General features: G+C 31.9%; 1 protein-coding gene across 2 annotated transcripts in view; it reads left to right on the top strand.

The window, feature by feature from the left end:
- Positions 1-8,342, top strand: part of LOC123008869 (5-hydroxytryptamine receptor-like) — a 145,106-nt gene extending 136,764 nt beyond the window's left edge. For both annotated transcript variants that reach the window (XM_044404902.1, XM_044404911.1), the window contains exons 6-8: positions 4,801-4,910; positions 5,076-5,422; positions 7,348-8,342. In XM_044404902.1, the coding sequence (XP_044260837.1) occupies positions 4,801-4,910; positions 5,076-5,422; positions 7,348-8,075 (1,185 nt within the window). In that variant the 3' untranslated portion in view covers positions 8,076-8,342. The remainder of the gene's footprint in view (positions 1-4,800; positions 4,911-5,075; positions 5,423-7,347) is intronic.
- Positions 8,343-14,734: the final 6,392 nt, after the last annotated feature.

The following is a 14,734-nucleotide window of genomic DNA, read 5'->3' as shown; positions in this document are numbered from 1 at the left end:
TTTGTTACAAATTTACAAAGAAAGTGTTACAAAACAATGCTGTGGCTTGGAGCTTTGCAAATTGTTTTAATTTTTAACTTTAAATACGTTATTATCAATTTATATAATATAATATATAAAAAATATATAAAGTTTTTATCCACAGGTGTTCCGTTTTTATTGCTGCAATTTTAAACAGGTGATAGAATATTCAATTTTAAGATAAAAGTTTTCTATGAACATGTATCAAAAAATATTATACCGGGTGCGGCATCCGTTACGCACAGAACAGAAATCCCCACTTCTAATTAAATAAAATTGTTGAATTTTTTCACACTTACCTGGGCGTTGGTAAGGTACATTCCCTAATTTTTTGGTAATTTTTCATTTACAAACAAAACCAAAAAAAAGAAATTTTCTCCTAAAAAGTTTAATTCTAATTTTTATACTGACCTACGCATATTCACTTCCTACAATTGTTTACAAAATCAGAAAAAAAAAACAATTAGATTTTGAATTAAACGCAATTTTCCATCTTAACTTTGAACACCATTTTTATTTATGACCTGCTACTAGTGCCATCGTAAATTTAGGTGAGAATGGTGAACTGCAACTGAGGTAACATTCCAAGGTTTACAACAAAAAGACCCTTCAAAGCGGTCGGCTACCATTAAATGATTCTTTTGTTGGCAAATTATATCATTTTGTCATAAATCACGGGTCTGGTTTGTGTTTAAATAAAAAAAGCGATTATTTGGATAACCAAGTCAAAATTTGAAATTGTGATATCAAAGTTTGATGCGCTGCCTCATTTATTATCAAAAAAATTTAGAAAAATTTTCAAAATATACCCTATCAATAATTAGTTGGATATATGAAATATCGCCAGTTTTAATTAATTAGAAGTTGCGATTTATCAATACGCGTAACCGATGCCGCACCCGGAATAAGGGAGCTACATCCCTTGAAAAGAGTGCATTTTTTAATGGAGTTTTTCTTAATATTTCAGAAACCATTGTAAATAAAATTACCAAATTTGGTAAAACTTATAACTTTTATACACCCAAATAAACTCAAAGATAAAATGTCGAAATTTTTACTCAGGGACCTTTTAAAGTGGGGGGGGGGGGGGTCGGTAGAGGTTTAGGGTAAAAAGCACCCTAACTATTTTGGCTGTTGTTTCTTGCTACTTTCGGCCACAAAATTCTAAATTCCATAATTTTCACAAAAAAAGGTCTCTTGCGTTTTATCGATGTAACTTACCGTTTTTGAGTAAAATCAGTTTACAATTTGTCTTACAGACCATAAAGAGGATAAAAAATAAGTACTAAATTCGTTTTACCTTTTAAGACGCCCGTGATTAAAAAATTCGACAACTGATCTTTGAATTCCTTCAGCTGTACCAACTTTTGTAATTTTATCTATTTTGCAATACCTAGTGGAACAACTTCATTAAAAAACGCATTTCAATAACCATTTTTGGAAAGTGTTGGCGTAACGCTAGGGAGGCAGCTAGGATATTTTCCGAACGTTTTCCTGACAGAAATCGCCCATGCTATAAGGTCACATTGAGGGCCATTGCCAGGGTGCAAGAGCAGTCAAGTCCTACCAGACCGAAAAGAAATTAGAGATTTTCCCAGAACGGCGCGCATAGTTGAAAATGAAGAAGCTTTTCTTGATTTTTTAAAATGGCACTAAGTAGATGCATCAGAGAAGTTGTAGTCATTATAACTGACATACTCGTATTAGAGGAAATTTCAAATGCTTTGTTTCCGGGAGCATTTCAGCAATGATTTCCAGTAAATTTGTGGACTGACAGAATATTCCAAATGCTTTTTTTCCGGGAGCATTTCAGCAATTATTTTCAGTAAATTTGTGGACTGTTGACGAATATCAACTAATTTCAATATCAATATTGCAACACTTGTGGATTGTTTAATGATAAAGGAAGCAAGGGGTCTTATTAGTGCAATGTGTGTTTTTAGGTTATAATTACAATACCGAACAAAAATACCTTGGCAAATCTACAATTATGACAGTAAAAATTATCCTAACCTGTTTTGTTCAAGCACAAATTTTTATAAAAAGTACATTTTTCTGTTAGTTTTGAAATAAAGTAAAGAAACTGGCGTACGTTTTTGTCTTTTTGGTTAATCTAACTCGCTTCTAGCATTAGTTTTCGGCTTGTTGTCTGTGTTGTTCATATCGAAGAAAAAGTTAAGTAGGAACAATGCTTCTGAAGAAAACATCTAAAATAGTTGTTAGTTATAAGTAGTTGTTGGTTCATCGCAATGGAAATCGAGTTTTCAAAAATTTTCAACGATTTCGTCTCATTATACTTGTGCACAGCATCTTCAGCGAGAAAAATATTCGAAAATAGGGTGTTATGTCAAAAACATGACAGACCATTACAGTAATCCAGCTATTTTTTGAAATTTTTAGGCAAATTGGTATTATTTTTGTAACCTAGCAATGGATATAATTTTTCAATCACACCCTGAGGTACCCTTCTGGGATTGGTGGAATTAAGAGTCTCTCAACTTTCTTATGCAAGCAAAAGTTACTTCTTCGGCTGCACTTTTTGGCGACGCATTGCCGCCGGCATTTGACATTTTTCTCTGAGGCGCGAGTTCTGGCGCAGCCTGTATACAAGACCATGAATATAAATATTTTACACTCTTTGACTGCAAATTGTTTGATGATTTGGTTAAAAAACTCACTGCAACCACTAGTGGAATATTCTTACTAGTGAAATACTCGCTAGAATTTGCTGTTGCTAGGATACGAAAGTAAATATCTGCTATTTTATTGGTTATAATATTTGAAAAATGACAGGTGAATTGAGTAGTCTGTCGTAGGTATACCACACGAAAATTATTTGTAAGAACTTTTTTCAAACGTGACAATTCTCACTTGAGCTCTACGGGCTTTCGTGACAATTGCCTGGCAATACGTTTTCGATTTTTGTTAAGTAATTACAAAATTACTTATGATATCATTATTAAAAACATTTTCTTTAGTTAATATTATTTTTAGATACCGTCATAAAATTATCCAAATTTTCAATGAATTTAAGAAAAAAGTTTTTTCTATTTCGGTGTTAGAATAAGTCTATTCTAGCACCCCAATGACGTCATTTGAGTGCTGGAATAAGTCGTTCGCAGTAATTTAATTTTAGTGACGAACTTTCTTCACAATTCATTTTCAAATGTGAAAATATGAATTATTTTTATTTTGTACAGCCGCCTAAAACTATTCCACATACCTAAATGTCGCCAACCGTCGCAAAATTCTCTAGAAAAAAATTAAATTTTCGTTTTTTAATTTATAAAATGATATAAAGCGGCAAAATAGAAAAAATAGTATAAAGCACTTGTTGCAGAAGGTTCTTCAAGCACTCATTTGTTCCTCAACTCGCCGCTACGCGGCTCGTTTCGGAATATCAAATTTGTGCTTGAATAGATACCTTCTGCAACTTGTACTTTAATATACTATTATAGAACTAAGTAAATCTGGAACAGCTTCTATAGGGAGCTAGAACACATCTTAATTCAAGTTGGTTCACCATTATAAATTGTTTTGTGACCGCAATCGATACAAGACGCTCTTATATCAAGTTGTATTTAATTATGCACAAACTGCACAACACATACACAATTTAAGGAAATTTATAGGGGCAAGTCTTGAGAAATAATGTATAGTAACTGATCTGGAGAATTAATTTCCGAGTACTTTTAAAATGAATCTGAAGATAAAAGTTTACAGTGCGTCACTTACCATGTCATTTTGGTTCCCCCTATGTAGGTACCACCGAAACGGTTTTGAGTGATTCTCAATAACTTTTTCAGTTCTTAAGATATTGCCGATTGCAAGTTTTAAAATTGACACGTTGTATATTTAATAAGATACAAATAAAAACAAATTAAAACGAGTCATAAATAATAAAATTAAAAAGTATTCGATCACAAAGTACCTACTAAGATCAAAATTATTTGAAAACTTTAAAGTTTGAGAAATAATTGTACTCGTAATCACAAAATTATATTATTAAAAATATTTATAACATAACAACATTTATGTTAGACCTGTTTTATCTTTTTTTTGAAAATTTAGGTATTAATTTATGGGGTTTATTTGGTAAAAGCAGGAAAAAAATCTCAAAATCGGAAAATTTTTAAAAGAAATAATGCTTTAGAAACACGATATCTTGTAGATTTCGCGGAAACATAACCAGTTTCACGACTTTTGATGAAAAAGAATTGGATGAAGACGTTATCTTGAAGTAGTAGTAAAAACGAGAGTGATATCAAATATCAAGAATCAAGTAATCAAGTAGCAAAATTAAATTGTCTAAAGTAAGATCAAATCTTGAAGCCGTGCTCTGTTTCCCAAGTTTTAATACCTACTTTTTAGTTTAATTGTATTGGAATCTACCACAAAAATAAAACTGACTTTATTTTAATTACAATTAATTAAAGTCAAATCCAGTAGCAGTAACTTTAACAAAAAGGGAAAGAAATAGCTCTTCTGAATTTGAAGTTGCTCTGAAACGTCGAATTCGAGTTCATTTAAAGAAGGGTTCAAACTTTCTAGCCTTAGGAAATTTCCTACCTTATCCATTCTGTTTTATCGATTTTATATAGTTGACTAATTTCTACAAATTTTCCCTGATGGTTTTAAATAAAATTTTGTAGCAAATATTTTCAAAATGCTTTTACAATGCTTTTACGTCACATTGTGAGATATTCCGTTCTGTTAACGTTATTCCGAGTATTGTAAAAAGAATGTATGATTAATATGGGACTATGGGATTTGTTTCAGATAAGTAACAATTGGATTATGGGTCCGGAGTTATGCGATATGTGGACTTCTATCGACGTCCTATGTTGCACGGCATCAATTTTGCATCTGGTTGCCATCGCTCTCGATCGGTAAGGAGGTCAACAATATCGTTATTTTCCTCAGTAAACGAGTAAAAAATAAGAAAATGCGGTAAATTCGTTCGGTTTTCCCTTTGACCGTGAAATATGCCCGTTGTAAAATCACTTACGGCCCGTCGGACTCGAAATATTTACTTGCAACGTTTACATTTCCAGATACTGGGCCGTAACAAATGTAGATTACATCCACACAAGAAACAGCCACCGAATTGGTATCATGATCGTGGTTGTTTGGAGTATTGCTTTGGTGGTTTCACTCGCACCGCAGATACCGCAATTTAAAGACCCCGAATACTTGAAGAGGATCCAGGAAAAGCATCAATGCTTAGTTAGCCAAGATCTCAAATACCAAATATTTGCAACAAGTTCCACGTTCTACGTTCCTCTCTTAGTGATTTTCGTTTTGTATTGGAAGATTTTTCAAACAGCAAGGAAACGGATTAGGAGAAGAAGGGAAATGAAGGGACAAGTCGTCTTGAAAGTCGAGAAAACAAACAATAACAGTAAGTTCTAAACTATTTTTTAATTGTTTCATAAAGTCAGTCAAAAACGGAGAGTGTTTCATTAAATTTTTGGCACAACCGGAATTACTTTCAAGTAAAACTAAAAGTAGCATAAATGAAAGAATCAAACGCTTGTGTGGCTTTTGAAAGCTTTTTTCAAACAAATTTAAATAAAAATAAGTACTACATTTTTTCTTATCGAAGCCTATTTCAAATCAATATGATTTACTTAATAAGTTTCAAAACTCTAAATTAATTTTTGAATATTATTTGTTAAAAAATGTTTTCAATCTATACATAGAATTCAAAAATAATTGGTAAGAAATAATTTTACAGGCTCAAATGCCATTATTTAAGCCCGTAACTAACAATACGCCATTTATAGCATGTCCACGGCTTTCTTTAATTTTTTCTCAGGTCATATTTGAATAGAATAATAAATACTAAAATGCTTTCAAGTAAAACTAAAAGTAGCATAAATGAAAGAATCAAACGCTTGTGTGGCTTTTGAAAGCTTTTTTCAAACAAATATAATTTACCTTTGTTTTGTTAAGAAAAATGTACAATTAATTATAAACATTTTAGAAAAGAACTTAAATTTGTGACTTTCTTTATTCCTTTACTTAAAAATATTTATACCTGAAATGATTTATTAATTAATTAAATGAAACTTATACGAAAAGTTTAATTTGTTTAGTTTTGTGGAATTTTTTTATTAGTTTTAATATAATACAGTCTGTCCCGGATAGGTGAAACGACTCTTGTATAATATAAAAAATTCTCTTAAAGATTAATTTCTAACATAATTTTAGTTTTAAGAAATCACCATGGACATTTTCAAAAATACCATATTCTGTAAAGTGTCTTTTATGTGGCAAATACGACAAAGAATTATTAAGAATAGTTGTTTAGCATCAACATTTAGGCCCCTATACCAAATTTCAGAATTATCGGTCAACTACGATTCTTGTTTTTTGAGATAATTGCTTTTTATTAACAGATACGTCAAAAAGTTGTTTAGTACTAATAATAACTAATAACTGTTAAAAATAACATTCTTTGATTTGTGAAATAATAAATATAAAAAATTAAAAATTATATTTGCCCAATGATTTTGAAATTTGATATACGGGCCTAGATGTTGATTTTAAACAACTTTTCATAATAACTTTTTGTCGTATTTACCATACAAAAGATATTTACAAAAAAATAGATTTTTTGAAAATTTCCAAGGCACACTTGATTATTCAAAACTAAAACTATATTAGAAAGTCTTAAACCAAGCAGGGTTGACCCCAAAACATGAACAATTAAATCGATTTTTTTTATCTTTTACAAAAGTCGGTTCACCTATCCAGGGACACACTGTATAACAAATAAAATCACGTAGGTATACTAAAAGGTGTTTAAATTTTAAAGTTTGTATTTAAAGCAATGTATTTAATTAAAGAATATTAAAACCAATCAATTACAGTGTAGATTTTTAATTTATAAACTCACAAGTTGTTACAATTTTATAACCCCGTGGTCATTTATCACGTCTTATTGCTACATGAATAACTACAATTTTCTCTGATTTGAAACAATAGCAAAAAGAATTTGTAATTTTACCGGTGCATGAATATTTTTAATATTTATTACTGTCAATAAATTAAAAAATACTTCTAAAAACATCACAAACATTTTAATGTCATTTTATGTGAACAGAAGTCATTTTGTAAATATTTTTGGTTAACAATTTTTATAGAAAAAAGTTGATGGGCCCCACCGATTACCATGTCACTGTAAAATATTTTCAATTAAGTTTTTTCTGATCTATAAAAGAAAAACTTTATCAAAAATTCTGCATAGGAAGCGTTATAATAAATCTATGTAGGTTATTTTTTTTATCAAGTTGGGTGTTGAAGCATATCCCTTTCTTAAAGGTAAGATGTCGAAGAATTTTCTCACGAAGAGGAAATTCCTCAAAATGAAAAAATGTTCAAGCAACAAGAAGTCTTCCGCTGCTGAAGCTTTAGTCTCGTCTCTCGTCATGATGGAAGGCCAGTCCACCACCACAATGGAAATAGTCGAAGAACAAGATGAAGTCCAGAGCAACGGTAAGCAAGAAGAAACAACAGCTTTCACGATATCGAAGCCGCAAACATCGAGCTTAGTTCAAAGCAACGCCGAAGTCCCGTTAGTTTCAAACAACGTCTCCCCGGAAAAAACCTCGTCAGCGACCACCAACAACGGCTCAGCGAGTCACCAAAGCCACATCAGCGATATTAGTAGAGTAGAAATATTAAATAAGGATATTCCCACGTGTCCGGCGTCCGTCGACAAGCTGATACCGTCCAGGAGAGAGAAAAAGGAGAGTTTAGAGGCAAAACGGGAACGAAAAGCTGCAAAAACTCTAGCAATCATTACCGGAGCTTTCGTGATGTGTTGGTTGCCGTTTTTTATTTTGGCATTGCTTATGCCGTTGTGCGGGGCCGCTTGCACCATCAGCGAATATATCTCGAGTTTTGCCTTATGGCTGGGGTATTTCAACTCGACGTTGAACCCGGTTATTTATACGATTTTCAATCCGGAGTTCAGACAAGCCTTCAAAAGGATCTTGTGTGGAGGACATAGTAGAGGGCGCAATTTCCGCTCGGGTAAAATTAGATAAAAATATGAGTTCCTGGTAAATGCTGGCGCAGGATTTTTGGTTCCCAAGGCAGCGGTCTGTCTTCCATTGTCTTAATCAAAACCGTTCATAAAAAACTAACATTTTCAGAACCGTTGAAAGAATACTTAAGTATTTGGAAATTCCTTATTCTTTCTGTTTTTGCAAAATAACTTTGGTAACATACAGGGTGTCAATTTTAAAACTTGCAATCGACAATATCTCTAGAACTAAAAACGTTATGGAGAATCACTCAAAACCGTTTCGGTGGTTTTTAGGGGGAATCAAAATGGCATGATAAGTGACGCTCCTCCACCCACCCTTCAAGCCACAGCCACCTTAAGTTGAAAATTTTAAATGGCACGACCCTACTTGCGATATATCGTTGGAAAGCCCATAACAAGCGCTTTTCAAAAATGTCATACAACAGCCTATTTGGTAAAGCCATTTTTCCAATTATTCAAAAAAGAAGACGTTAAATTTTCATTTTTTATTATATTCAAGGGTGGGTGGAAGTGTGTCACTTATCATGTCATTTTAACTCCCCCTAGGAACCACCAAAACGGTTTTGAGTGATTATTAATAACTTTTTTATTTGAGAGAAATTGCCGATTGCAAGTTTTAAAATTGACAAAGTGTATGTCAAATAATTTAAAATTCTCCTAAAAGTAAAATTTACTTAAAAAAACATTCGAAAAAAAAAACAAAAAAACAGACATTTGTTTATTTAACACGCATATGATAAAATTTTAGACTCACTAACAGCCGGTAGAGTAACCATTATGAGCAAAAATGAATTCTTTTTCATCTAGGTTTCAAAAACACAGTGTTTGCTTTAACGTAGTGGTACGATTATATTTAAAGTTTGCAATTAATTTTCAGATAATGTAAATTAAGATTATTAAGATAATAAACAAATTATATCAATAAATACTCTTTATTTGATTATTGTTTGTGATTAAACAAGAAGTCTACGTTTAACAATTAATATATCAAAACATTGTTTTTATTTTCAACAGTTCTGAAATTGGAAATTTTGAAGAAATTGTGTGGACTGAAATAGTTTTTGTGTTAAATGAGGGCTGTGTCAAAATTGGATTTCTCTCGTACATATCTTCAATTATTTCAATTCCGATCATTCCAAATAGAGGAAAATATTTAGCATACCAGAGATTCTGCGCTCGATATAAGCTTTCTTTTACATACAGTATTCCTATTGTCTATATACATAATAATTGTTATTACCAAGGTAGAACATGCAATATTGTTCCCAATGACGCTACAATGTCTTTCTATATGATAGCCGTTGAAAAGTTTGAGGTGTTTTCGCACAGAGCATCGAATTTGAAAATAGTTAAGAGACGCCTCTAGAATATCATCAAGTAGATATTTTGTTCGATATTTCGGCTTTTATTTCCATTGCTGTGTCGCGCGCTTACTGTAAAATATGCGTCATCAACCCTCTTCGGAGAAACGGGATAAGTATTTTAATATTGCTGTTATTTGTATCTATGTAAATACGTTTTTGGCATTTTTTAGGACCTAACTGTATCCATAAATGTTAGGTGGACGCCACAACTAACTCTTTCCAATCTCGCGCAATTTTAATTACGAAATAATTAACGAGGATTAGGAATTGTGGAAAAGATTGTGTCAAGATTAAAAAGAGTTACTGTTGCGTCTACAGTTTGTTTTGTATTTTTATATCGATATAAAACGACTAATAAATCGCTGTGCTGCAGGTGTAAACTTAACCAATCTCCAACCATGGCTGTTACATTTATCGAGACTAATGGTTATGGTTGGCAGATGATGAATTGGGCTTCTGATATGTATACGATATATAATTGAGCCTGTATATCTGTATATTGCAGGAAGCAAACACACAAATTTAAGCGAATCGCAGGGTGCGCATTTCTATGTAAAATAACGTTCGGTAAGTTCGTATAAATTGCATTAATGTACTTACATAATACCTATATCGTAGAATACTACTGTAAATATTCCACTTATACTGATATATCAAAAATACAAACCTGGAACATATTTTAGAAACAAAAATACTTAATAACATTACTACGTGTTGTAGCAATTTAGATATCTGTAAATTGCTTTGACTATTATCAATAATTGAACTCATATTGTGATAATATGCGTTATTAGATTAAGACTTTAACAAGATAATTTATTGTTTTTAGATGTTACTGTATATAAGAATTATAATTATGCCCATGCCCATATTTATTTATAGAAAAGAATAAAAATACACCATTATTGTAAATACTAAATAACATTATTGTTCATCAAACTGTGTTAAAATGTATAAAAATAAAGTAAACTTGTTTAAAAATTTCTCATTTTCCGATTTCTGACTCTTATTATTACATTCGAAGGCAGCGAAGTGAATAAAATGTGGCACTTTGTTCATCTCTCATCTCACTTAGATGACACTATAAGGCGATCATCGCATTTCGATTTGACGGCAAAGTGTGTTTCCAAACTTTGTCTTATAAAAAACCGCCAGTTTTTCCTCTGAAATCCCCTGAATTAAATTTTACGACGCGATAATTAAGAACAATTTAAATAAAACGAGAGAGAATTAAACCACCGTTAAACATTGGGAAACTTTGCTGAAAGCTATTACGGTTGAAATTACCACGTTAAGCCGTAGTTGCAGTCTTTTACGAAATCCGTTCACGGATAGTTTTATTTCGCATATTTCGAATTCAACTGCACTATTGGGAGATGACGGCGGGTCGATTGGGAGCTTGTGCAAAATCAACAAGGACCAATAAATGGCTGAATCTTTGAGAAATTGTTTAAATTTTAAAACAAGCCGCATCTCATCGAAATTCTAACATAATTACCAACGTTTTGCTGTTGTCCCAGTTGCTCACAGTTTCGAAAAATAAATGTCTTAAGGTTTAGTCAGTTAAATTAATTAAAAATTGGTCACTGGCTTAATCCTTGGCATTTTTATAAAAAATAGCCAATAGCCAATTCATTTCTTGAATCTATTCAAGTGATGATTTATTTCTCGATTTCAATAAAAGAGCTATAGAAAAAGCATTGTGCGCTAGTGGTTACAAATGAAGTTATTATCGCTGGCATCGAAGGCACGCTTACTTTAAAAAATGCGGAAACTCTCTGAGTTTGTGGAAGTTTATTGAACACGAATGCGGATCATATATCATCAAGTGTCTATAATTGCTATTCTTACAAGGAGAAGCTTACAACAACAACAAAAAAGTGTATTTTATATGGTTTTGTTGCGGCTGCATTTTGCATTATAAAATTGAATCAAATTTTAATTCAAACTCGTCACCCGATTTGCAATTTAAAGAAACGAGATCTACAGCCCACTCTACATATCAATGTATTGTTGAAATCAGTACCTCAAGAAAATTGCTGTTCTCTAGCACTGGATAAAAAAAGGACGAAAAAGAAGAGAAATTGAAATTTTATATGCAAATGTAAATTCATTAGTTATAGAAAAATTTATTGGAGGGACCAAATGTCGATAACAGCACTACACAATAAAGAAAAGGAAAATTTCCAAAAAAGTAAGTAAGTCACCCAAGTGAATCAAATTATTTTAGGCCAAAAATTTTAAAGCAATATTTTGGTTATAGCGCGCTTCAAGTTTTTGTTCCCTCAAATCCGAAATTCATAGATCAAGTTTAATCCTATAATGGAGTTTTGGCATCAAGCTTCACGCGAGGCAATTTTTAGGAAATACATCATATCGTATATTGAACTGAGTTATGTTTATCCAACGTCAACTTAATGCTTATAAATTCCCATGTTAGTGTATAACCCACCATCGTTCTTACGCCGAGGATAAAAGAAAGTGTAAATGAGGCTCAGAAATTACCGAACGCTTTAGAAAATTATCTCGAGGTAAAAGTCGGAATATTTTAGGCAGGATCAACAGCGGAAAGTAAAGATTCGATCTTGAGAACTTTGGGTAAAATCAAACAGAAAGTTTTATGGAAATTTGAAGCCGACCTGAACATATTGAAACAATGAAGTGGTTAGACGACATGATTACAGGGAAGCTTTAATGACTTTATCTTAATTTATCTTTGGGTGTTTAATTGCAAAGTTTGAGAGAAAAATTAGAGTTGAGAGGTGAATATATTTGATATTCTTAGGGTTCAAAACATAAAGTACTGTAACCTATAAGCTGTCAGCGATTGTTAGACCGCCAGCATTATTTTAAGTGGACCGACAGAAACATCTCCCATGGGCTTTGAGTGAGATATCAAATAATCTAGTACAAATTTTTGTTTCTTAACTGGAAAATTGTTATTGTTAATTAAAACACCTAATAGATAATTAATGAAAGATAAGACTGAACCACGCTGATAAGCAGAGTAAGAAATTAGTTTTATAAATTGTTATGTGTATTTGTTATGGGACACCATTTTTTTTTAGTGGAACCCAAAATTCCGTCGTCGCTTTTATACCATTATATCATACTCTTCAAACTTGCCAAAGAACTAGCTCCCACAGAAAAAAACCCATCAAAAACGATATCGTTATTTCAGTTGCTAAAAATATACAGGCTGTTCCGGCTAAACTCCACAAAGTATTGGGAGTTCTAACAATGATATTTATATAAAATTTTGTTTATAGCCATAATCAGTTAGATTCTGCTCAATGAAAATATTTTCAAGATGGCGACACTTCCTGTTACACCGGAAGTGGATATCAATTTCGTTATTTTAAATAGAAAGTTATGTTTTTTATTGCGTATTTAGATTATTCAAGGAATTTTAAGAGATTTTTCATTAGTCTTTCCTATACCTAAGTTTACCCGTTTGCGAAATATTTAGACCTTTTCAAAAAAAATTGGATTTGAATCTTCCTATTCAAAAATCAATAACTCTACCATTTTTAATTATTTTGAAATTGCATTTTGGCATACGAGAGGGAAAGTTTAGATATTTCTTTTGATGTATTCATAACATGAAAAATAATTAACAAGCCGCCAGAATGTAAGGTTACGTTTAGGAAACTTCAAATACCCTTAACTCAATTTTTATAAATGAAACACCCCAATTTTTTCTTCACTAAATGGGGGAGAATTTGGTTCTGCTTCGGTTGCTGCATAGTTTGCCATGGAAATATTTTTCATTGAAAAAGTTTTTTTTCACAATTCGACTCTCCCAACGAAAACTATAGTAACTGATAAAAATTGGTTTTTGAGTACGATGGCTTATGTAGGGCTTAAAATACAAAAACAATGAGAAAATTTTTTTTGAATAAACAATATTATTACCAAAATTTAGACCCTTAGCAATTTTCAATAATATTAAACAGTTCCTTGATTTTTTATTAACAAGCAAAGATTCAATGCAATTTTTCTCAAAACTGTAATCTTTGAGTTACTATAATTTTCTTTGGGAGAGTCGAATTGTGTTATTCTTGTCGTAAATAACAATTAAATTTATTTTATCCACAATGACTATAAAGAGACTTTATTCCACACTTTAAATGCGTATCAAGTACCACTTAATCCATTAGTGGAATAAAGTAACCAGCGCACCGCGTAACAGCTTACTACGTTTAACCGAAAGCACATTTGGCGTTACGTTTAAATGTCAGTTTAATTTTTAATTCAGTTTGGAATAATTTGGGCCTGTGATTGTGGATAAAACGTTATATTGCAGTCGTGTGTTAGTCGCGTTTTATCCACTTAAGAAAATTAACCGCTTGAACTGACGTTCTCGTGGTTAAACATTTTTGCGTGGATAAAACGATATCTAACACACTCTTACAATAAATAACTATTATTCAATGAAATGCTACGGTTGAGCCCACACCTGAAGTTGTAGTCGAGGGTGGGCCGATAAAACACAAATTAATGGAAAGACAAACACGCTATGCTTCTGATTCTTTTTATTCGACATCTTTCTACTCTGGTTGACAGACGCACACGTGTCCTCATAACGCGGGGCGCGAATTTCAAAATGACATGAATTCAGCTACGTATCTACTGTTTATATTTTATCAACTAATTTCATTAGATAAAGTAGTCCTTTATCGTCTAGTGAAATAAAGTAATTTTTTATTATACCTGTATCATAATCCTAAATTAAAACATGCTGCAGCGTGCGTAATTCGGCCTTTATAGCACGCTGAATTTTAAAGTTGTCTAGGTAACAAGAAATAGTGAAATGTCTGGACCAATTACAACATGAAAAAATGTGCTTAACAACGTGAACTAGTAACCGTCTCTACGAAAACGATTCACAAACAAACTTTGATAATTTTATTGTGTAAATTCACATTTTTTCAATGCTCATAAAAGATCGTAAATGGGCAAGTATAATAAAAAATAGCGTATAACACTCGTTTATAAGCGCCTTTAAAACACTTACGCCGTTAAAAGCACTCCGCTGACGTGTCGTGCTCTTAAACCCGTCGTGCGTGTTTTAAAGGCTTGCTTATAAACTAGTGTTATAATACACTATTATTCAATCCTCAATGTTAAAACTGAATTTTATCTACTCTTTTCTTCATGTTTAATTAAAAAATAAAAATTATCTCAAATAATCTAAAGTTTGATAATAATTTGATGAGCAATAAATTAAAGATAAGATCAACTTAAAGCGCTAAAAATATAATAAAAAGTCTAGTTTTTATATTACATTTAA

The sequence above is a fragment of the Tribolium madens genome, unplaced genomic scaffold, assembly GCF_015345945.1.
Source record: "Tribolium madens isolate multiple individuals breed KSU strain unplaced genomic scaffold, Tmad_KSU_1.1 Scaffold_19;HRSCAF=116;Tcas5.2_LG9, whole genome shotgun sequence".
In the NCBI taxonomy this organism is placed as follows: domain Eukaryota; kingdom Metazoa; phylum Arthropoda; class Insecta; order Coleoptera; family Tenebrionidae; genus Tribolium; species Tribolium madens.
Note: the sequence above shows the minus strand (reverse complement) of the source record. Positions and strands in the feature narration are given on the sequence as shown.